Below are 22,437 nucleotides of genomic sequence, written 5' to 3'. Positions count from 1 at the left end.
TGACTAGGTGGATGACTTTAAAAAACCTCGTGCCAGAGGACATTGGCACACAATGCTCTGATAGGATGTGACATTAGAGAGGAGTTTTTATTTTTATTGCATAATATTATTTTATTTTATTTTATCTCACTGATTTAACAAAACATTTTTTTTGTAAACTTTGACGATTTTGTTTTGAGCCGAATATGTTTTAATAAGACTTATTTGATAATAGTGAAGTAAATGAGAACCTTTTACTTACGTGAATTTGTTGACCAATATTTTTATATATTTTATTTATTTATATATATGTCAGGATAGAAGGGGTCACACAAATAATAAGTAACAATGAGGTAGAGAAATGAGACCAGGTCAGAAACTAAACACTAAAGAAATCACTAAAGAAGAAAGACACAAAGTAATGTTTAAATATAATGCTAAAAGATCATACCTGCTTCTTGATGAAATGAGCAGGTTCTATCTAAAGAAGAAAAATTGAAAGAGAGAAGCAAGAGAAGCCCCTTGTTGCAACTTTGTGAAAATAGCAAAAGAGAAGAAAACACAACAACTACAACTCTCTATTTTTCTTGATGCACGTGAGAGAACAAAAGTAGCTAACCAAAGATGGGCACAAATAGTCTATTATAGCCAGGAAATGAAAAAAATAGCCTTAGGTAAAGATGTGTTGTCAAATCACTTAATATAATTATGAATAAGTAAAATATTCATAAAAAAACAAATGTCTCTCGGTTATCATGACACTACATGCAAAGACCCACTTATTTCAATTTGACATATTCAAATTAGTCATATTATGAATGCAAAGATATACTCGTATATTGAGACCTTTTATTTGTGTTTTGGTTAACAGGAAGTTAAAATCTATCATATGGAGTGACAAAAGATTAATTATGTTAACATGTTGTTTGAAAGAAAAAAATAACTTTGAAGATGAAAACCATTTTTATTTGTCATCCTGATTAAAATGTGGCAACTGAACTGTGTTATTTCTTACTTTTTTTCTTACTCTTAACTTCTGTTCTCATATGAATATATTTATTGGGTTCTCGTTCATTTAGTTTTAATCTATTTAGAGAACTTTGAGCTGGAAAGCTAAACAGAAGCAAGATCTTCCACACTAACATCATGAAACTTTGATGCAGAGGATAACCTTTTGGTTGGTTTGAAAGATTCCAACATTTCAGGATCATAGTTTGCACTACTAGATACAATTTGTTGCATATTTTGAAATAAAATACAAATATCACATTTTGTTGACCAGATAGATCTACAAACCTAATTATAAGAAACATACACTCATTTGACTATCATCAAAGCTGTACCCAAAGGAAACTAACTTTTCTGCTTGTGTGATAGACAAGTATTGCATATAGTTGGAATCAAATGTTTGAGTTTAACTACAACAATAAAATTTGTTTCACACTTATACTTTATATATATAGATACAATATTTCATGACCTGAATCACTTGAGGACCTCCAATTTTTTTCAGTGCTAATGCAGTAAGTTCTTTATCTTCACATAATTCCATAACAAAAAAGCAAAAACAGTTTGGAACAACTTTAATTTTGAAAACAAATTGTCTTTTGAGCACTTTGTCAATTGCCTCAGGAAATGACATTGGATCAAATTTTTCGTTCCACATGAACATATTTGAGATATGCATATTAGGGAGAGTTTAATGTGTAAATTACGGTAGTGATATTTGGTAATGAAACTCATTCTTGACATATCCATACCTCTTGAATCAACTGATTCTTGATGGCAGCATCAGTTTGGTTAATAAGTAGATTGAACTCTTTATTCCACATGACAAACTTTAAAGAATCATTATGGTGTGAGACTTTGACTTCCAACCTAAACCTATACAAAGAAACAAATTGCTTAATAAGTACTTTGACAACTAACCTGAACCTCATCACCCATGTATCAATAATTCCTAAAAATTGAAAACACATAATGGAAATTTTAATTAATTACCTAAGCACTGTACTTGAATTTTCATTCTGACATCCAACACAAATGAAAGGGAACAACTTCTCTTCGCATTTCATGTTACACTTGGGACAACCTTCATAACACCAACCATTGGCTACCAAAACCTTTTCAATAGTTTCAACAATTACAAAGTTACCTTGTTGTATGAACCAAGAAAAATTTGTCAATATAGTTCCAACAGACTAAATATTAAGCCCAAATTTCAAATAATATGTTGTAATTATACAATTTAATGATAAGCTTTTGGATTTCAGCCAGCTCACTTAAACTAATGACCTAAAAATTCTAAAAAAACTTATCCTCAAAGAAAGCTTTGAGATATATGAACAATTCTTTGAATTAAGCAAACATCATAGTTATCACTTGGTTCCAAACTACATTAAATAAATACACACAATGTTAATAGCATTAGTAAATCCTAAAACACCATTCAACTATCAAAATAAGAAATACCTTTTCAAGAAATCATTAATCTCTTTGATATCTTCATTAATATAAAGCTGTGACCTATACATTGAGTTTTGAATGCCAATATAATAATGTGCAAACTTTGGTAATGAAATCACAATAGACCAAGATCAATATAATTCATGAATAGAATGACAAATACTATATGCATTAACTTATTACTACATAAAATTTTCCCTCTTTGATCTTAGACCGTTGCAACAAAATGACAATAGGTCCCTACCACAACAAATATATAAATTAGATTGACTTATTTACATTGTCGCATTTTCTTCAAACGTATTGACTGTAACATACCTTGGGTTTCTCAGAGAGAGAGAAAGAGAAAAAGTGAGTGAGTGAGTGAAAGTGAGTGTGAGAGTGTGTGTGTGCGCGGAGGGGGGGGGGTGTGATGCGTGTGTGTGTGCATGTGCGCCATACAAATATTATTACTGTATAATGTGTATATGATTCATTAGACGTGATTAATTGTTATATTGAGATTATGAAATTGTGTTTGGGATTGTCTGTAAGTGATAAATTGAGTATGTGTTGAATTATAAAATACATGTATATTGAGATTTTATACGCATTGAGTTGTGTGTTATGAACCGTACAATCACACAACTGTGAGACCCTTTAAAGGCGACAAATATTGTGGTGGGATCCACTGCGGGAACCTGACAAGTTGAATCACTTTGAGGTGCAACGAGTTAAAATAATTTTAAAAACAATTGAGTAGTTGTGTGTATTGCATAGTTCATTGGTAAAATATGTGTTTGTGTCATATATATTAATATTGTATGATGTGTATATAATTCATGAGGTGTGATAACATGTTTTGGGATTATAACATTGTGATTGAGATTGTGTGTATGTGATAAATTGAATGTGTTGAATTATAAGATACATGTGTATTGAGATATTGAATGCACTGAGTTGTGAGCTATGAACCGTACAATCACACAACTGTAAAACCCTTTAAGAGCAACGAGTTAATGCGCGTTAAGTATTATGATGAAATTTACTGTGGTGAGTTTAATCGCTTTAAGGCACGAAGAGTTAAAATTATTTTGTGAACAATTGAAGAGTCGCATGTTTTATATAATTTATAAATAGAGTCTGTGTGTTAAAATATTTTCTGGGTTAGACTTGAATCAAGAGGGAGAAACCCTAACGGACTCTTCAGAGTCTAGGCCTTTGGGATAAATACACCCGATTTGAGTGCTCCTTTAAGTCTATGCCGATCCCACATGGTTGAAGCATTCTCGCAAAACAGTGTGGCCCTAATTGGTCTCCCTATGATTCTACCTAGTGAGAGTGACCCGACTTACCAATGTGTGATCTGTCTTGTCATGTACTCCTAGGCGTCCAACGAGATTTTTCACTGACATGATACCGCGTTGTATATAAGATTGAGTGTTAGTGAATCTGTTGCGTAACATTTGTGTAATAATCATTGTAACTTGTTACGTGATGGTGGATAATGAATTGTGAGTGTGAGATGTTGTATTATACTTGAGTTGTGTTGTTCTAAGCACGTGATTAATGTGAAGGTGTGTAATGTGTTTTTGTGATTAAATCCTTGGAACAAGTGATGTTACATAATGAGTGGTAAAATGATATGAATTGTGCTACGTTGAACTTGTTATACTTATATTATATATATATGTGCCTTCGTATATCTGTACCTCTTTAGGAGTGTGATAATTCACTTCTTATGTGTTGTTTGTATTTGAATCCTATGATGATTTCAAACCTTATGTTCGTGGGAACAAATGACTAGGTGGATGACTTTAAATAATCTTGTGCTAGAGGACGTTGAGACACAATGTTATGATAGGATATGACATTGAAACATGGATTTCTGTTTCAATTACATGATATTCTGAATATGTTATTTTACTTTATTTTATTTTGCTGCTTAACTTGAGTTCTTTTATAAACTTGAATGCCTTGTTTTGAAACAAAAATATTTTTAATAAGTTTTATTTAATAATAGTGAAGCGAATGTGATCCTTTTACTCATGTGAATTTATTTACGTGATTTAAATAAAATTACTTTAATTAAATTTTATATTTTTATATATTTTTCTTATTTATATGTATATTGGAATAGAAAGTGTCACACCAATGATATCTGCATTTTTAAAATGTTTAATGAAATAAAAAAATAAATATTAGTTAGAGATTCTTATTTCATAAAAATCAACAAAATCTTACTTGATTGCATATGTAAACAAAATTACCTATAAGGTAATTAGATGAAACAGCCTTGTTTGTAATTAGCTCAAACTCGGTGAACCTATAAACATCCTTAGGTATATCTACAATATTTGTTTCCTTCACAATGATTGTTTTGATAAAAGATAGCTTCTAACGATGATTTGTTGCCCTATAATGGCATGAGTTCATCTCAGCTTCAAAGTTTTGGACAAAATAAGTTTTGCCCTCTATCAGCATGGCTTCCCATTTATCACTAAGTGGATTTTTTACACAAGCTTCTATTTTGCCCCCCTACATTTTGCACCAAGACAACACACGAAACACAAAGATAATATTTAAATGAATGCACAACCAAAAAAATCTATTAGTAACATCCAATTTGAGATAATAAAAAAATAGTGTATAAGTTTCATAACTGTCAAGAGAATAAACTAAAATAATACCGTCATAGAGTTAATGACCTCACTGTTTCACCATTTAATGCTGAATGGGGCTGATATTGCTAAAAGGCACAAACTTTGTGTCTTTCAAAGCCATTAAGAAAATCTTTATAACCAATTAATTTGCAGTAGACAATCTTCACAACAGTTTTAACACTTATTTTCATGCATGGAAACCATTTAAGATTGTGAAACCACTTAAAATTACTGACTATTGCAGATTTAGAGTGTCAGAAAACATTGCTCATAGCACACAACGCAAACCATTAATTTTAGGTCACTTTGCAGAGGCATAAAAGTACTACAGTGACAAACCTTGTTGTCAAGAAAGATCGTTTCTATAAAGGGCTTCGGAGACCTCTGTTTAGTCCATAGGTGGGTTATTCGAACACCCAGTTTCCACGTCTCTTTGGAGTCATCAATGTCTGCAATACTGTTAACCTTTCGAGACATTCTCGCTTAGACCAGCACCTATAACAAAGACAGAAATTTACTATCGATGGAGAAAAGAAAATCACTGAAAAAGAAAAAATAGAAGGAAAAAAGATTGAAAAAGAAGAAGGAAAAAGCACCAGAAACTTACTATATGGATTGAGGGAAGATGAGAACCGAGAAAATGAGAGAGTGAGCCGAGAGAGACAACAAGTAATTAAGGTTTATTGGTTTAGAAGACCTTTGAGAGATGAAATTAAATTTTAAATGAAAAGTGATTTGACACAATGGCTGCAAATTTGTGTGGAAACGGATGAGAAGCCAAATTTGGCGGCGAATGATCAAATCAAAGCAGAAGCAATAGGGTGTAAGTAGGACCTGGCTCATGGTAACTAATATTTGAAGCCATTAGTTGTTTGTTTGACACTATAGTAGAATGAAACCAGCTCCTAGCCCATTGTAACCAACACCAACAATATTAATTAATTTGTAACCAGATAGTTGTTGTAGAAGAGTGGGATTGATTTGGGCAAGAAATTAAGGAATGAGAGGATGACATTTGTCAAGGAAACATTGCTTTTATGATAGGCAATAGATAGATGTTTCTCCATTCCCACAAAGGTAATAAGGACAAAAGCCAAATGATGAAACATTTTCCTAACTTCTAATTTAGAATTTGCAATTATTTTACACTCCTACCTTCACACACACACACAAACAGAAAAAAAGAAGATATTAAAGTGAATTCAAACATAAGTCAATTCGGCCTATTAAGGGTTTAAGTTGGATTATAACATTGAAGTTAAATTATTTATTTGATTTTTATAGTTTCATGATTTATATCTTTTAATTTTGATAGTTTGAAAGTGATTTTTTTTTAATTCTTATCATTTATATTTTAATTTTTTTTAGTCCATATAATTTAAAAGTAGTCTATTTAGTGTTTATTGTTTGTATTTTAATTCTCTTTTAGTCCCTATAGTTTGAAAGTGATCTTTTTAATCCTTATAATTTGTATTTTAATTACTTAGTGCCTATAGTTTGTATTTTAATTATCTTTTAGACCACTTTCAAATTATAAGGACTAGAAGAGAATTAAAATCCAAATTAGAAGGACTAAAAAGAATTACTTTTCAAACTATGTGACTAAAAAAAAATTAAAATGTAAACTATAGGAATTAAAAAAAATACTTTAAAATTATAAAAATTAAAAGATATGAAATTATAGAGAACAAATGAATAATTAAACCTAAAATTTAACATTTTCATAATTTTGATCGGATAGTAATTCAACTTATTTAACTTACGGGCCAAATGGATTCGAAACAAGTTAGTTCATTTAACCCAATAATTTTTCTTAAAAAAAAAAGGAAAACAAAACTAGTATTCTTCAACAGCATCATTAAATCACTTGTCTACATTACTTGAATAGTAATGTTAGAGGCTTAAATTGTATCATTTAGACCATTTTATTTGAATTGGGTTGTTAAACTTTTTATTTGTCAATTGTCATGTGAATCATAAATTACTTTATACTTAAAATATTATAATGTTATTATTTGTTTTTGAATCATTTGAATTATTGAATAACTCAACAAGAAAAATGTTTTTTTTAAAAAAGAAAAAATATTATTTATTTTTTATTTTTAAAAATTTGGTAAGTAAACTTGTTAACTCACCAATTTACGGTGGGTGGAGCCGGATTGTGATTTTCTTAGCTCAATACAAAATGAATCAAATTGGATTGATTTCTTTATAGGATAAACCCAAGGCAAGCAAGGCTAACCGCTTTGACACCTCTAAAAAAATATACTGCCTTAAAAAAACCCACCTCAAACGGGCCTAATTTCCTCAAAACACTATGCTTCAAAGTTTAAATCTTCCTCTCAAGTCTCAATATCTGACTAGTTTTACCCGAATGAAATGCTTCTTCTCCGTCGAACCGCCACGCTCATATTCTCAGCCCCCCTCTCCGTCCAACCCCTCCGCCGCCACCACCACCACATTTCTCCGGTGAACCCCGACCACCTCCTCCGAGTGTGTACCATCCTGTACCAGCAGCAGAACTCGCCCGAGCCACGACTCACCTCCAAACTCGCCTCGTCCGAGTTCCAACTCACCCACGAGTTCTTCCTCCAGGTATGCAACAAATTCCCCTATTCATGGCGACCAGTTTACCGTTTCTTCCTCTACACGCAATCCCTCCCTCACTTCACCCACTCCCCCGTCTCCTTCAACAAAATGCTCGACGTAGTAGGCAAGTCCCGCAACATCGACCTCTTCTGGGACCTTCTAAACGACATGGCGCGTCGTCATTTCGTCAACGACAAGACCTTTGTCATTGCTCTGAGGACTCTGGGTGGTGCCAGGGAGCTTAAGAAGTGCGTGGAGTTTTTCCACTTGATGAATTCAAACGGGTGTGAATACAATTTGGGAACTTTGAATAAGGTGGTTGAGGCAATGTGTAAGAGTAGGCTTGTTGATGAGGCCAAGTTTGTTGTTTTCAAGTTGAGGGAGTGTGTTAGGCCTGATGGGGTGACATACAAGAATTTGATTATAGGGTATTGTGATAAGGGTGATTTAGTTGGGGCTTCTAAAGTTTGGAACTTGATGGAGGATGAGGGGTTTGAGGCTGATGTTGATGCTGTGGAGAAAATGATGGAGACCTTTTTTAAGGTGAATGAGTATGGTGAGGCTTTGAGGCTTTTTGAGACAATGAGGTTCAAGAGGATGAATGAGCTTGGGGCTTCCACTTATGGGCTGGTGATTAGGTGGTTGTGCAAGAAGGGGATGATGGCCCGGGCTCATGAGGTGTTTGAGGAAATGCGCGAGAGGGGTGTTCGGGTCAATGACTCGACGCTGGGGGATGTTGTGTATGGGCTTCTAACGAGGAGAAGAGTTAGAGAGGCTTATCGGGTTTTTGAAGGGATTGAGGTGCCGGATTTGTGTGTGTATCACGGGTTTATAAAGGGGCTTCTGAAGCTCAGGAGGGCCGGTGAGGCGACTCAGGTGTTTAGGGAGATGATAAGGAGAGGTTGCGAGCCGACTATGCACACGTACATAATGCTGCTGCAAGGGCATTTGGGGAGGAGGGGGAGAAAAGGGACCGATCCACTTGTGAATTTCGACACTATTTTTGTTGGGGGGATGGTGAAGGCAGGGAAGTCAAAGGAAGCTACTAAGTACGTGGAGAGGGTGTTGAACAGAGGAATGGAGGTGCCAAGGTTTGATTATAATAAGTTTTTGCACTACTTTTCAAATGAGGAAGGTGTGCATATGTTTGAGGATGTGGGAAAGAAGTTGAGAGAGGTGGGGTTGGTTGATTTGGCAGATATACTTGATAGATATGGGCAGAAGATGGCTACTAGGGATAGGAGAAGGGACAGAAGTCCAATAACTGAAGATTAAAATGACTGATATCAGACACTGTTAATCAGGCTGTGTAAATCATAGACTATGTAAATTTATGTCAAAAACCAAATTTTATTGGAAATAAAGTAGGTGATTGATGAAATCTAAACATTTTTAAGCTTAGTAACAGTGGAGCAATCTGCCCTGCAAGGAGCACATGATTCAGGTTTATGTGCCCTTAAATATTATATATCACTATCATCATTGATTTTCCAGTTTCATATACAAGCTACCTCTCCCTCTCGCTCTCTCTCTCTCCAATTATTGGAGGTTTCTATGAAACCATAATTTAGAAATAATGGTTTAGGGTGAGCATGTGGCATTTACTGTTTCTGAAGATCAGTTGCATACTTTCATTTGTTGTTCTTATTCTTATATTTTTTGTGAGTTACGATTGATTATTTTTTTAAAAAAAAAAAAAAACTCAGGGTAGAAAGACATCTACAACTTTCTTGTTTCCAAGATAATCCATCCTCAAAAGATCACTGCAGTATTGCTTGTCCTTTATGGAACGTTTATGTCAATCATGCTTTCCTAATTTTAAGTAATTGGAATAAACACGTACTATGTAGGCTTTAAAATTTTGTACTTAAAATGATTAATAACAAATCCTTTGGCTTACTTTTGTTTTTGCTTCATTAAACTTCTAATACAAGTAGAGTGATACTAAAACCTTACGGGATCGACTTTATTGCATTAGTGGATTCTTGATTTTTGTATCAACCTTTTTCTTGAACGGTATTTTTGGTTCTGTATGGTTATTTGTCGCAATCCTTTCAACCTGTTAATTTCCTTGAGCACAATGTCTTGTTCTAAGTAGGTTCATAAATGTGAGTTATTTATTTATTTTAAAATACATTGAATGCCAATCAATACCCATTCTTTTTCTTCATATATTTTTTATTTGTCTGATCTCACAATTTGAAAGTGGTATGATATTGTGATGCAACGTTATGCATATTAGAAAATTGAAAATGGCAGTGTTAAAGTTGAATTCATTTCTCAAACATGAAGATTGAAGAAGGTGCTGCTCATTTATTAAGATTCAGAAATGTATGAAAGAGCACTGTTGCACTCACTACTCTTCAGGTGATTACTGGTTAGACTTCCTTTAGTCAGTTGATCTTAGAAAGATGATTTTCTGCTGGGAGTTATGTTGCAGACCAAAATAATGGAGTGAAAGACTCTAGCAAAGCACCCCCAAATTACCTATGCCAGATTTGGATAATCATTTCAAAGATATTTATTTTGGATTGAACAAATCTTAAAAGCTTTTGGAAGCATGTGAAAATGGTCAAGCATTCCACATGAGAGCCTATGTATGAGAGAATCCTTGGACAACTAGTTTTAGATTTTATATGAACACTTGTGCGCTTGTATGTTTAAGAATGACAGTATGAATCACTTTGTTTTCATTAATATGTATTGCCTCAGTCCCAATATATTGTTTTTCTTTACTGAGTTACTTGTAAACATCTAATTTTTCTTTATAAAATTACCGGTAACGATATGTTTATTTGCGGATTTCCTGCCAAAGACTGCTGTGTGCTCTATTTTAACAGTTGAGCTATGGGGTATTTTACATGGTCTTGAATTAACCTGGGAACTGGGAAGAGATCTCTGCGATTAAAGTGTTCTCAAACTTTCAAGTAGCCTTGAACTAGTTACCCAAGAGTTGTTATCATTTCCATTCTTGCTATAGTCTAGTGCAAAGGATCCATAATATCTACTAGCTTCAACGACATAACGTTTGAGTTTGGGGTAGGGGAAATTATTTTTTTAGTTCCTAAACATTTTAAAATTTTTGTTTTTAGTCCCTGAATTTTTTATTTCTGTTTTTAGTCTTTTAACTTTTTTTTTGTCCTTTAAAAAAGTTAAGGGACTAAAAATAAGAATAAAATAAAAGTTTAAGAACTAAAAATGGATAAAAAGAAATTCAAGAATAAAAACATAAATTCTTAAAAGTTTAAGGATTAAAAAGATAATAAATCCGTTTGGGTTCGTGTTGTGAATGAAGCTAACCAAGTTAGTTTGGTTAAAGCATGGAATGAAGTTAATGGGTCAATTTCATGTGTGACGTAGTGCCAGATTTTACATGCAAATCTAACTTGTATTAGCTTCTCTAGAGGCTTTTTTGGTTATTCACAAAAAAAAAATGATTGAAAAATGTTATTTATACAACTTATATGTCAATTTGTACAACCAAGAAAAAGAGAAATGAGATAAATGAATAAAGTAATGAAGAGAGATAACTAAAAATAATAATTATACAAATTGCTGTATGAGTTGTTGTATGTGTAATACAACTCATAATAATTTATGTAATTTATGATAAATACTTTATTAAGAGTTGCTCTGTATATCCCGTCAACAGAAAAGAAAAATGTTCTGTGTATGGTGAACACTGGCTCCAACTGTGTTACAATCTTAAATTCATTTTTATATTTCGTGCCCATTCATATTCTTTCTTATAAAAATCAGTGTGATTGTTTAACAAGTTGACATTTACGTCCAAAGTCCAATGATCAATAAAATAAATCATTAAGCCAAAAAATGCTAACAAGATATAAATGAATGAATTACTACAAACACCTCTGACCAATAAAACGAATTGGAGCCTGAGTTCAACTTGAACATCCACAATCTACAGCTTCCACAATCCTCCTGCCCAATTACGCAAAAAGATGGAAAAATGTCAAGGCTCCGTGCAATATATACAAATACAACCTGTGCCTGCTGAACAATCCATTCCCTGAAATTGAAACAAAAACAAAAAAATGCAGTTCATTATGCAGATAAGTTTCAATACAATCTGATATGCTGCAGAAGAATTGAATTTGCATATTTGTTGGAATTGATTTTTTGGCAGGTTCTCAGCTTAAACATCATAATTTAAAAGTAGCAATGCTTCTTGTAGAGTAAAGTCATCATGGATGCTTAGATTCCATCCCTCACAATTTTGGAAGCAACATTAAAAGGCTTAGTTTGACAAAAACACATCCCATGTCCTACATGATTCTAGAGTTTTACAGCATCCAATAATGTTTGATTTTGTATTGAATTAAATGCCACCTACAGTCCTCTCAACAAGTACAGTAGAAGATAAGAAGAATTACCACAGGGTGAAACATAACAGAGTCAATCCAATCATTTTTTCAGAAATGGTTTCTGGCAAACAAGAAGCCGCTGATCACTGCCATTCTGAAGGTCAATTATCCTTGCTTCCCAACGTACTTGTGCAGCAAGTGTGCGAGCCATCTCTATAGCTCCCATGTTATCAGAAAGAATGACCCATCCCTACCAGGTCATGCAATGTTATGTCAGTATTAGGATTCACAGATCATTGACACAGACAATTAGTTTGTTGATAAGTTGGTCCACATAACTAACAAATTTAAGCTGGTAGTTAAAACAGTTGTAACAAACTTAGTTGGTAGTTAAAAACAATTGTAACAAACTACTAAAATTAATGAGCTGTCCATTTGTAAAAACCAGTATAATTAGTTCAACTACTGTTTAGATTGAGAGTGATTCTTTTTCAATTCTCTCTAGAAAACTCTTGGTAATCTGAAACTCGTCCTTAGAAAGAAATTATGATTTTTTCTGCGTATCATTTTCTGTGATACTTTGTAAAGTATGAGGTTGAAAAATTCACAAGCCAAAATGATTTTGGTTGGTTTATGGCGATTGAAGATGAGAGCATTACCTGTTCATCAGGGTCTTGAAGAAGCTTAGCAAGGTGAAACCGCTCTTGATGCAAAGCTGAAGGAAAGGGATAAGAAGATCTTGATGGATAAGGCTCAAAATGCAATCATCTTGAGTCTTGGAGACAAGGTACTAAGATAGGTCTCGAAGGAGAAGACAACAGCTGAAATTTGGTCGAAACTGGAAGGTTTGTACATGACCAAATCTCTGTAAATCGTCTTTATCTTAAACAAGCCTTATATTCATTCAAGATGCAAGAAGATAGAACTATGGAATCTCAATTGGATGTCTTCAATAAACTGATTCTTGATCTAGAAAATATAGATGTGACTATTGATGACGAAGATCAGGCCCTGTTACTATTGTGTGCTTTACCAAAGTCTTTCTCTCATTTTAAAGAAACTCTCTTGAATGGGAGAGAATCATTGTCCTTGGTAGAGGTTCAATCAGCCCTGAATTCAAAGGAATTGAATGAAAGAAATGAGCAAAAGGCTTCTGTGAGTGGTGAAGGTTTAATAGTCGGAGGGAAACGAACCAAGAAAGACAACCATCTTGAGAAGAAGAAATCAAAGCCGCAGTCTGGAAATAGTGGAAATGTTCCTAATATAAGATGTTACCACTGCAAAAAGGAAGGTCACACTCAAAGATTTTGTCCTGAAAGGCAGAATGGTTACAATTCTCATAGATCAAAGGAAGGAGGAAATGCAATGATAGTCCAAGATGGTTATGAATCTGCAGAAGCTTTAATGGTAAGCTCTGGGAAATCTGATGGAAAATGGATTATGGATTCTGGGTGTTTGTTCCATATGACACCAAATAAGCCCTGGTTTGAGAAGTTCACTGAGCTACAGGGAGGGTCAGTGTTACTTGGAAACAGTAAGCCATGTAAAATTTAAGGTATTGGATCAATTGGATTAAAATTGTATGATGGGATTGAAAAGATTATCCAAGATGTGAGATTTGTTCCTAATCTTAAGAGAAATCTAGTTTCTCTTGATAAACTAGACAGAAAAGGTTATCTATTCAGAGGTGAAAATGGCACATTGGAGGTTATGAAGGACTCAAGGATTGTCATGAGGGGTGTGAGAAAGCATGGCTTGTACTCATTGGAAGGAGAGGTAATAGCTGGGTCACTAGAAGGTTGGGGCATGTGAGTGAAAGGGGTCTGGTGGAGCTTTGTAAACAAGGTCTGCTATATGGTGACAAAGTGGAGAAACTGAATTTCTGTGAACACTGTGTTTATGATAAGGCCTATAGAACAAAGTTTGGAGTTGGTCAACAAGGAACTAAAGGCACCTTGGATTTGATACATGCTGATCTATGGGGACCCTCTAGAACTCTATCTCATTCAGGTGCAAGATACTTCCTGACTTGTGTAGATGATTTCTCAAGGAAGTTATGGATTCACATTCTTAAAACTAAGGATGAGGTTTATGAGACTTTCAAGAATTGGAAAACAATGATTGAGAATCAGACTGAAAGGAAAATCAAGAGGTTTTTTACAGATAATGGTCTTGAATTCTGTTCTGATTTTTTCAGTGATTATTGCAGGAAGATGGGAATTGCTAGGCATAAATCAGTTGCTAGAACACCCCGGCAAAATGGCCTAGCAGAAAGGTTCAATAGAATCATACTTGAGAGGGTTAGATGCAAGCTCTCAAGTGCTGTCCCATAGACCTTTTGGGCAGAAGCTATGACAACAGCTTGTTTCTTGATAAACAGATGTCCATCTACAGCCTTGAACAAGAAAACACCAGAAGAAGTCTGGTCTGGTCATCCTCCAACCTATGACAGACTTAGAGTGTTTGGTTGCGTTGCCTTGAAGTGCATGTTTATAGGGTATGCAGAAGGTGTCAAAGGCTATAAGCTGTGGTGTCTGGAATATGGACATAATAAATGCATTATAAGTAGAGATGTGGTGTTCAATGAGTCTGAAATGGCCTATAAAACAGCATCAAATACTAACAAGGTACAATCAGATCTAACTCCAAAAAAAGCAATGTTTGAGGTGGAGCCTACTGATACAGCTTAGAGTAAACAAGAACATACCACTTGAGGAAGAGTGTCTAGAAGGAACTCAACCTGATGTTGAAGATGAGACAAATGATTACTTGTTGGCTCGAGATAGGACCAGGAGACAGATGAAACCAACCGAAAAATTTGGTTATGCTGATCTGATGGCTTTCTCCCTTGTAGCTACTAGTGAAGTTTGGGATGATGAGCCAAAAAGCTACAAGGTTGCAATGGCGAGTACGGAAAAATTGAAACGGGGAAAAGCTATAGGAAATGAAATCACTCCATGATAACCACACATGGGAGTTAGTGAAGAAACCAGTTGGTGCCAAGTTATTAAGTTGTAAATGGGTCTACAAGATGAAAGAGGGGATTCCAGGAGTTGAACAGGACTAGTTGCTAGAGGCTAGTTGCTAGAGGCTTCACACAGAGAGAAGGCATTGATTACAATGATGTTTTCTCACCAATTGTAAAGCACAGGTCTATAAGGATACTCCTAGCTATGGTTGCAAAGTTTGATTTGGAGCCAGAACAAATGGATGTGAAGACAGCTTTTTTGTATGGAGAGCTGAAAGAGGTTATTTACATGAGACAACCTAAAGGATATGAAGCAAAAGGCAAGGAAGATCATGTCTGTAAGCTGAACAAATCCTTGTATGGTCTAAAACAATCTCCCAGACAATGGAATAAGAGATTTGATGATTTCATGTCAAGAATTAAGTTCAACAGAAGTAAGTATGACAGTTGTGTTTACTTCAAATTCATCACACCTAATACCTTTGTTTTCTTACTGTTGTATGTTGATGATATCTTGCTAACAAGCAATGACAAGAGTGAGTTAACAATGATAAGAGTGAGTTTGAAATGAAAGATTTAGGTGCTGCTAGTAAAATTTTGGGAATTGAGATCAAATGGGACAGAAACAAGAATACTTGTTCCTATCTCAAAGTCATACTTAAAGAAAGTGTTGGACAGGTTTGGAATGTCTGGAGCTAAGCTAGTAACCCTACCTATATCCCAACAATTCAAACTGAGCAATGATCAAGCACCTAGTTCAGAAGGAGACAAGGAATTTATGGCTAAAATTCCTTATGCAAATGCAGTAGGCTCTTTTATGTATGTCATGGTGTCTACTTGACCTAATATAGCATACTCAGTGAGTTTGGTGAGTAGGTTCATGTCAAATCCAGGGAAGGTGCATTGGCAAGCCTTAGAAGTGGATTCTGAGATACATCAAAGGTTCACTTGGGAAGGATCTGGTTTATGGTGGAGCTGATAAGAACAGTTACAGTTCAGCTGCCATAGAAGGGTTTGTGGACTCTAATTATGCTGGCTGCCTTGACACCAGGAAATCAATCACAGGATATATTTTTACTGCATTTGGAACTGCAATTAGCTGGAAAGCTAGTCTTCAGAAGGTGGTTGCATTGTCTAGAACTGAAGCAGAGTATATTGCTTTGACAGAAGTAGTAAAAGAAGCACTGTGGTTAAGGGGAATAGCTCGAGAGCTGAAGCTGCAAGATCATGCTATCACTGTCCATTGTGATAACCAAAGTGCTATTCACCTTTCAAAGAACCAGGTTTATCATGAAAGGACAAAGCATGTAGATGTGAAGCTACACTTTGTGAGAGAAACTATTGCTGAAGGAGCTATGTTGGTGAAGAAAGTCTCCACTGAGCATAATCCCTATGATATGATCACTAAAGTTCTACCAAGCAGCAAGTTTTTCTACTGCCTGGACCTTATAAATTTGAAGTAATGTCAGCTAGTCTGATGTCAAAAAGGGAGCAACCATTTTGATCCTTGTTTAGTTATGTAACCAAGGTGGAGAATTGTTGATAAGTTGTTCCACATAACTAACAAATTTAAGCTGGTAGTTAAAACAGTTGTAACAAACTTAGCTGGTAGTTAAAACAGTTGTAACAAACTACTAAAATTAGTGAGCTGTCTATTTGTAAAAACTAGTATAATTAGTTCAACTACTGTTTAGATTGAAAGTGATTCTTTTTCAATTCTCTCTAGAAAACTCTTTGTAATCCGAAACTCGTCCTTAGAAAGAAATTCTGATTTTTTTTGTGTATCATTTTCTGTGATACTTTGCACAACATGATTGTATTAAAAAAATAAAAAAAAAATCTAGATTGTGCATCACACGAATAAGTGAGGATGCATGACATGAGTCAAATAGTCAAATACTTAGAAATTTTCATCATGCTGGAGAATATGTCAAAAGAATGAAACTGTTGAAAGAGGAATGAAGGTGCCACTTTGATCACAATACCAATAAACATGACAATAAATATAAGTGGGAGAGTGTACCTCTGGACGCAGTATTCTGTCCATCTCCAAGAATAAGTTCATCAAGCTGCACCTCTCTGAAGTGAGATGAGAAAGAATTCCATTTGCATGAAGCATATCATATGTCCGGGGGTACGTAGGGAAAGGTTCACACCTAAAGATCAATCCCCAGATCACATATATGAACCATTTATTTCACAAGAGTTTCCACAACTTGCCTAGACCAAGAACAAAAGGCAACTTACCAGTCATGCATAACACCAGCAAAGCCTCTATCTAGTAGAAAAGGAAGTGAATTAGAAGCAGTTGCAGGAACAACGTTCATAACCCAAACTGATTTTTTCTCTTCTAGAAGGGCAGTGTTCAACCCCCCAAATTTTGTACTCATGTCCATCACATTACGTATCATGTTAAATGGAGGTAATGGATCTTCATCTCCTGGTCTCTTTGGATGATCGGAGAAAATTAGTGGTGTAAGCAAAGACCAATAGTTCTTGAGAGCTGATCTCCAGAATTGTAAGTCTTCAAAAAAATCTTCAGGCTGAACACCTGCTAATAACTGAGAGATGTCAATGAAAAGACAAAGGAGTACAAAATGGGAATGACGTTAGAAAGAGGTAAAGCAAATAATGTGAAAGGATTTACAAACAATACTTTCCATTAATTTTAAGCTCAGCTGAACTCAATTCTGATCCAGAGGATCTATTCTGTATTGCAATCCAGCGCTTGCTAGAGGTCCCACTTATACATGGTTGAAGAGGCCGATAATATGACTGAGCATCATCATCTTCCTTGCATAATGGTATAGCATGCTTCTTTCTACAGTGTAAGGGAACATGTCACAAAGAATTATGGTAGCAGACTACTTCAAGAGACCCATGGAGCAAGCCTTTAGCAGAGCTAATGGTAGTCGATATTTGTAATCTCAAATAAACAGTTTATAGACAATATTATCAACTATCTTTACCGATATGCATAGCAATTAACATCAGCAGTCTTCTGCCAGATGAATGTCTCATCTTGCTGAGCTAGAAGAGTCCAACAGAGTTGCTGGGTCAGCTCTTCCATTGGCATCAACATGTTCCTCCTTTTCATTTGTGATGAACTTCCCTGTGACCTGCTTGTTGGTGAGGTTAATACAAAGTATCCTCCAGGTTTAAGAACACGGTCAACTTCTATAAGGAACCTTCCATCTGTTCAACATGTCAATGTTAGAGAGCAAAAAGAAAGACAGAAGTTCATAAAGAAGCTCAATGTTATTAGCTATGGTATAGAGCAAGCAGGCAATTAGGAAAGAAGAGGGAAGTATTTTTTTTAAAACAAATAATCCACAGTGAAGTCTACTACTTAGGAAGCAAAGATGATTTGTGAATACCCACTAACAATAATATAATATAATATAATTACCTTTTCCATCCCAAATGATGCCACATTGAGCACAATGAACCATGTCATATGATAATGAAGGATATGAAAGCTGTCTTGCAACGAAGTTGCCAATCACAGCAGGAAGGCCTCTCTCAAGGGCCAACTGAACCTGGCTACCTGTTGCCTCATATGGAGCAATGCAAACTGTCATTATTTTCAATGATGCCAAATGAGCTGCAAAGCTACCAAATCCACAATTAATGTCCAGTATAGTGCGAACCTGCCATAAAGTGATCAAGCAGTCACATATAATATGCAAGAAAAACATCAAAATCCTTGAGAATGAAAAAGAGACTTTACTAAGCACTAGACCATTTTGCACAAAAATCAGCCTTGTCAGACATTATGGTCCCCGAAGGAGAAGAACAATTTGTGAATGATGATAAATGGAAGACTTACACCAGCTTGAGGAAGCTCGTTGTCACTTCCCAACCCTATCATCTCTGCAAGTTGGCGAGAGTAATCTTTCATACCGTCATAGATCAGTCCATCCTCTGAGTGGAAAGCAATTTGATTCTCTTCTAGAAGCATTAACCTTGATAATTTATTGCAAAATCATAGAAACAGAAAAACCTTATTCATTAATAATGAATCGATAAACTCCTTGCAAAAACTGCAGTACTTTTCTTTAAGCAGTCAATTGTTATAGCCAAAACACTATTTTGGCCAAAAGAGGGTCAACTTCACTCTAGCAATCAACATAGAGAAAGAAGTACCTTTTGGTCATACTTCCAGATGCAAGAAATTGGTTTTTGGTTATCTTCACATTTCCACTCCATATGACATCCCTGCCAGCTGGCCATTGCAGGGGAATTTTATATTCCTTAGGAGGGCGAACCAGACACCTCTCTGCTTCAACTAACAGTTCACAATGCCGGTCAAACTCCTCTCCGTCTTTAAACCCTGCTAACAAATTGGCTGAAACATTGTAACAAGGCACAAAATTCTCTCTTTCCTTGCCACAAAGATCAAATTCTCTTTGTCTAGAGACACCCCGTGCCACAGACCTTAACTCTAAATAATCAACCACCGCCTGCTCCTTAACCCTCCTATAGTTTGTGTAGATGAGAGAAACCGGAATATCAGGCGCCTGATCATCAATATTAGAAGAAGATGAACCCAGAACAACAATCAGCACAAGCAGGCTGATTAGGCACAAGAATAACCAGTTCACAGGAGGTCTAGGGCCAATAATGATTGACAATTTATTGAACCAGGAGCTTCTCATGTCCAAATCCTTGAACTTCCTCAGACACACAGAATCAAAACCCACACCAAATTCCACCAGCCCAGAATTCCAAGAGCAGCAAGCAAAGTAAAAAACCACAACCTATCATAACATAACACAGGATTCTATGAAACCCTCAATATCCCTGCAATCATTGAAACAGTAGCTCACATTCCTTCCCCAATAACGAAGGAATGTCAATGGATTCATCAAAACCCAAAATATGCTGCAAAAGGAAGGGCTAAAACCTCTCAATCCAAAGTCCCAATTCTGACAGAACCAATCAGATCACCTGCAACACAAATTCAAAAGAGATTCACTCCATCAATCAATGTACACCCATTTCTCATAAAGAAAATAAAAATCTTAGAATAACAAAAAAATTGAAAACTAACACAGATCAGATCAAAGGTGTTAATTAAGTGCAAAAGAACAAGGGAAACATAAAAGACAAAGGGAAATGGACAATTAGGGTTTTGGTCGGTACCAAGAAGAAGTTGAGTTAGTTAAGAAGAGAGTGAGGCTGATTGATAAAGCAAAATTGATGGAATTGAGTCCAATTTTTGTTGTGATGTCATGTTTGTCTTTTGGCATTTATATGCCAACAATCATTCATAAAAAGATCCATAAGAGAGAAAAAAAGCAATAAGCATTCATAAATGTTCTGGCTCAACGAAAACGAACAAGGAATAATTGCTCTTTAATGATTTTTCCCCCCACTACGTAGCTTCAACGTTAGGGAACATCTATTATGTTTTTGAAAAGGTGACGAATATGATAATTTAACTGTAAAGTTTATTGAAATAAATTTTAAAAATAATATAAATAGAATAAATTATATTTATAATTTTAAATAAATTTCTTCTAAACTCTTCTAGACATCCCTTTGCTAATGTTCCTAAATATTGAATAAAAAGAATAAATTACAATAGATGTAGTGTATGTACGATATTTGTAGAAACTAATAGTAATGCATTATATGATTATATTATATATAAATGTCATATATTGACATGAAAAATCTAGTTATTAAACTTATACTTCATTAGTATAATTTTGTCTAACAAAATTTAAATTATTAACATAAACTTTCTAAATCAATATTAATAATATGATGTAACACATTAACAAAATAATTCATCAATAATATGTTATTTTATACTAGTAAAATTATTTAGGTTTAATGCTAAAATCTCTATTTTTTAATTCACTATTTAAATTTTCCTAAATTTTAAAAATTAGAAAGTTGATCAATATTTTCTTAAAAAATAAAAACTTAAAAAAGTATTTAGTAAAGGATCAGAGTCAATGTCCTTAAAATGAGAAATATATTTTTTAACCATTATACTCAAATACTCATTTGAATATTTGACACAAAATATAGTATTAATATATATTTTATGTGAAAATAGTTTAAAATTTAAAATTTATTCTTTTTTTAACTTATTATATTTTTATAATTTTATATATTATCTTTTAAAATATAATATATAAGATTAAATTCTATTTTCACATAAATTAGAATATGTATACTTATATAAATTTTATTTTTATTTTATATATTATATTTATCTTTTAAAATAATACTTATGATTTAGTGACAATATTTTTTTATGTATATTAAGATATTCATGTGATTTATTATAATAAGATAAAAAAAATAATGTTAATAAATTACTTACATAAATATTTTAAAAAATAAAAAATAATATCATTTTATTTAATTATATATTTTTTCTACATAATTTAATTATTAATAAAGATGATGAATATTTGAAATCTATAACATAGTAATAACCCAAATTGAAGAGGAATGTTGTTGACTACACTGAGCTGGGAACTATTCTGCACGATTACAGGACAAAGTTATCTCATAATCCAACTTTTAGTTTTAACTTTTGTTAAGAGACAACTTTTAGTTAGTAGTGTCTCAGTTTCTCTTAGCCTCTATGCCGGTTATTTCATGTATTGATCAATTGATTACAAGCTAAATTATATAAGTATCTTTCCGTTAAAAAAAAAAAAGGATTAACCACACGAATGTATAAGTTAACAAAAGAAAACGGTGATTTTTTCAAAGAAAAAAGGGTTAACAGAATTTATTAAAAAATCTTAAACGACAAATAAAACATTGTAATCACTACAAAGTTATACTAAATTATTTTCATTTTTGCAAAAGAAATGTATTTTTTTGGTAAAATATGTATAAGATCACTATAAAATTTAAAAAGTATTAATTTTATTTTCATACAATTTTTCTTATTAACTTAGTCTTGATAAAAAATGAAACACATTTTCATCCGTCCTTAATAATAATTCTATTAGACAATAATTTAATATCGAATTAAATAATTTTGTGCTATTAAATCCCCTAAAATAAATTAAATAATTCCTAAATATATTTAGTTTTACAGTAATTGATAAAATTAATATTTTTAAAATTTTTTACTGGACTCTAAACATATTTTATCTATTTCTTTTATCAAAATACTTAAAAATGGAATAATAACATAGCCTTTGCTAGGTTTGGAATTAAATACTACTAGTACATAGAGACCAAGTTGCGAAAGGCATGACAACTTGGCGTCGTGATTTTAGTGCATTTGGTGATCTTTCTGTCAGCGAAACGGACGGCTAAAAAATGAACAAATACGTGTACATGTTGGGCTAGATGGGGACAAAATTTTTGTGACACCCAATGACATATTAGTCATTGGTCATTTTTCTGTTTTTCACCTATTTGATCCTTTTTCTGTTTTTCACCTAGTCTAAAACGTGACTCATTAGTCATTATCTTTATTTGGAAGTTA

The 22,437-nt window shown here is 33.8% G+C and overlaps 2 protein-coding genes and 1 long non-coding RNA gene across 6 annotated transcripts; 1 reads left to right on the top strand and 2 right to left on the bottom strand.

The window, feature by feature from the left end:
- Positions 1 to 354: 354 nt before the first annotated feature.
- On the bottom strand, positions 355 to 6,058 carry LOC114411995. Of its 2 annotated transcripts, none has more exons than XR_003666570.1 (4): positions 5,695 to 6,058; positions 5,427 to 5,582; positions 1,981 to 2,134; positions 355 to 1,863 (listed from the first exon to the last, which is right to left on the bottom strand). It is a non-coding gene; the product is annotated as an uncharacterized LOC114411995 (long non-coding RNA). The 2 variants fall into 2 exon arrangements; XR_003666569.1 differs by having other exon boundaries at positions 1,981 to 2,102; positions 5,695 to 6,048.
- A 1,268-nt stretch (positions 6,059 to 7,326) lies between these two features.
- Positions 7,327 to 10,394, top strand: LOC114411986 (putative pentatricopeptide repeat-containing protein At1g26500). The gene has a single exon (XM_028375748.1). The coding sequence runs from the start codon at positions 7,467 to 7,469 to the stop codon at positions 8,949 to 8,951; it is 1,485 nt and encodes a 494-aa protein (XP_028231549.1). The 5' UTR covers positions 7,327 to 7,466; the 3' UTR covers positions 8,952 to 10,394.
- Positions 10,395 to 11,371: 977 nt separating this feature from the next.
- On the bottom strand, positions 11,372 to 20,328 carry LOC114411968 (probable methyltransferase PMT5). Of its 3 annotated transcripts, none has more exons than XM_028375736.1 (10): positions 20,115 to 20,328; positions 19,116 to 19,919; positions 18,799 to 18,934; positions 18,379 to 18,619; positions 17,939 to 18,164; positions 17,630 to 17,790; positions 17,217 to 17,520; positions 16,993 to 17,125; positions 12,071 to 12,251; positions 11,372 to 11,618 (listed from the first exon to the last, which is right to left on the bottom strand). In XM_028375736.1, the coding sequence occupies exons 2-9, from the start codon at positions 19,625 to 19,627 to the stop codon at positions 12,102 to 12,104; spliced, it is 1,863 nt and encodes a 620-aa protein (XP_028231537.1). In that variant the 5' UTR covers positions 19,628 to 19,919; positions 20,115 to 20,328; the 3' UTR covers positions 11,372 to 11,618; positions 12,071 to 12,101. The 3 variants fall into 3 exon arrangements, with proteins under 3 accessions (XP_028231537.1, XP_028231532.1, XP_028231525.1); XM_028375731.1 differs by having other exon boundaries at positions 11,372 to 11,706; positions 20,023 to 20,327; XM_028375724.1 differs by having other exon boundaries at positions 11,372 to 11,706; positions 20,115 to 20,327.
- Positions 20,329 to 22,437: the final 2,109 nt, after the last annotated feature.

Source organism: Glycine soja, chromosome 1 (assembly GCF_004193775.1).
Source record: "Glycine soja cultivar W05 chromosome 1, ASM419377v2, whole genome shotgun sequence".
NCBI classification, from domain to species: domain Eukaryota; kingdom Viridiplantae; phylum Streptophyta; class Magnoliopsida; order Fabales; family Fabaceae; genus Glycine; species Glycine soja.
This window is presented reverse-complemented; position numbering and strand designations above follow the sequence as displayed.

Coding starts and splice junctions, on each gene's coding strand:
- LOC114411986 (XM_028375748.1), top strand. CDS start 7,467: ATGCTTCTTCTCCGTCGAACCGCCACGCTCATATTCTCAGCCCCCCTC.
- LOC114411968 (XM_028375736.1), bottom strand. CDS start 19,627: ATGAGAAGCTCCTGGTTCAATAAATTGTCAATCATTATTGGCCCTAGA. Junction 17,521..17,629: donor AGCTGAGCTTAAAATTAATG/GAAAGTATTGTT, acceptor AGTTATTAGCAG/GTGTTCAGCCTGAAGATTTT. Junction 12,252..16,992: donor ACAGAATACTGCGTCCAGAG/GTACACTCTCCC, acceptor ATGACCTGGTAG/GGATGGGTCATTCTTTCTGA.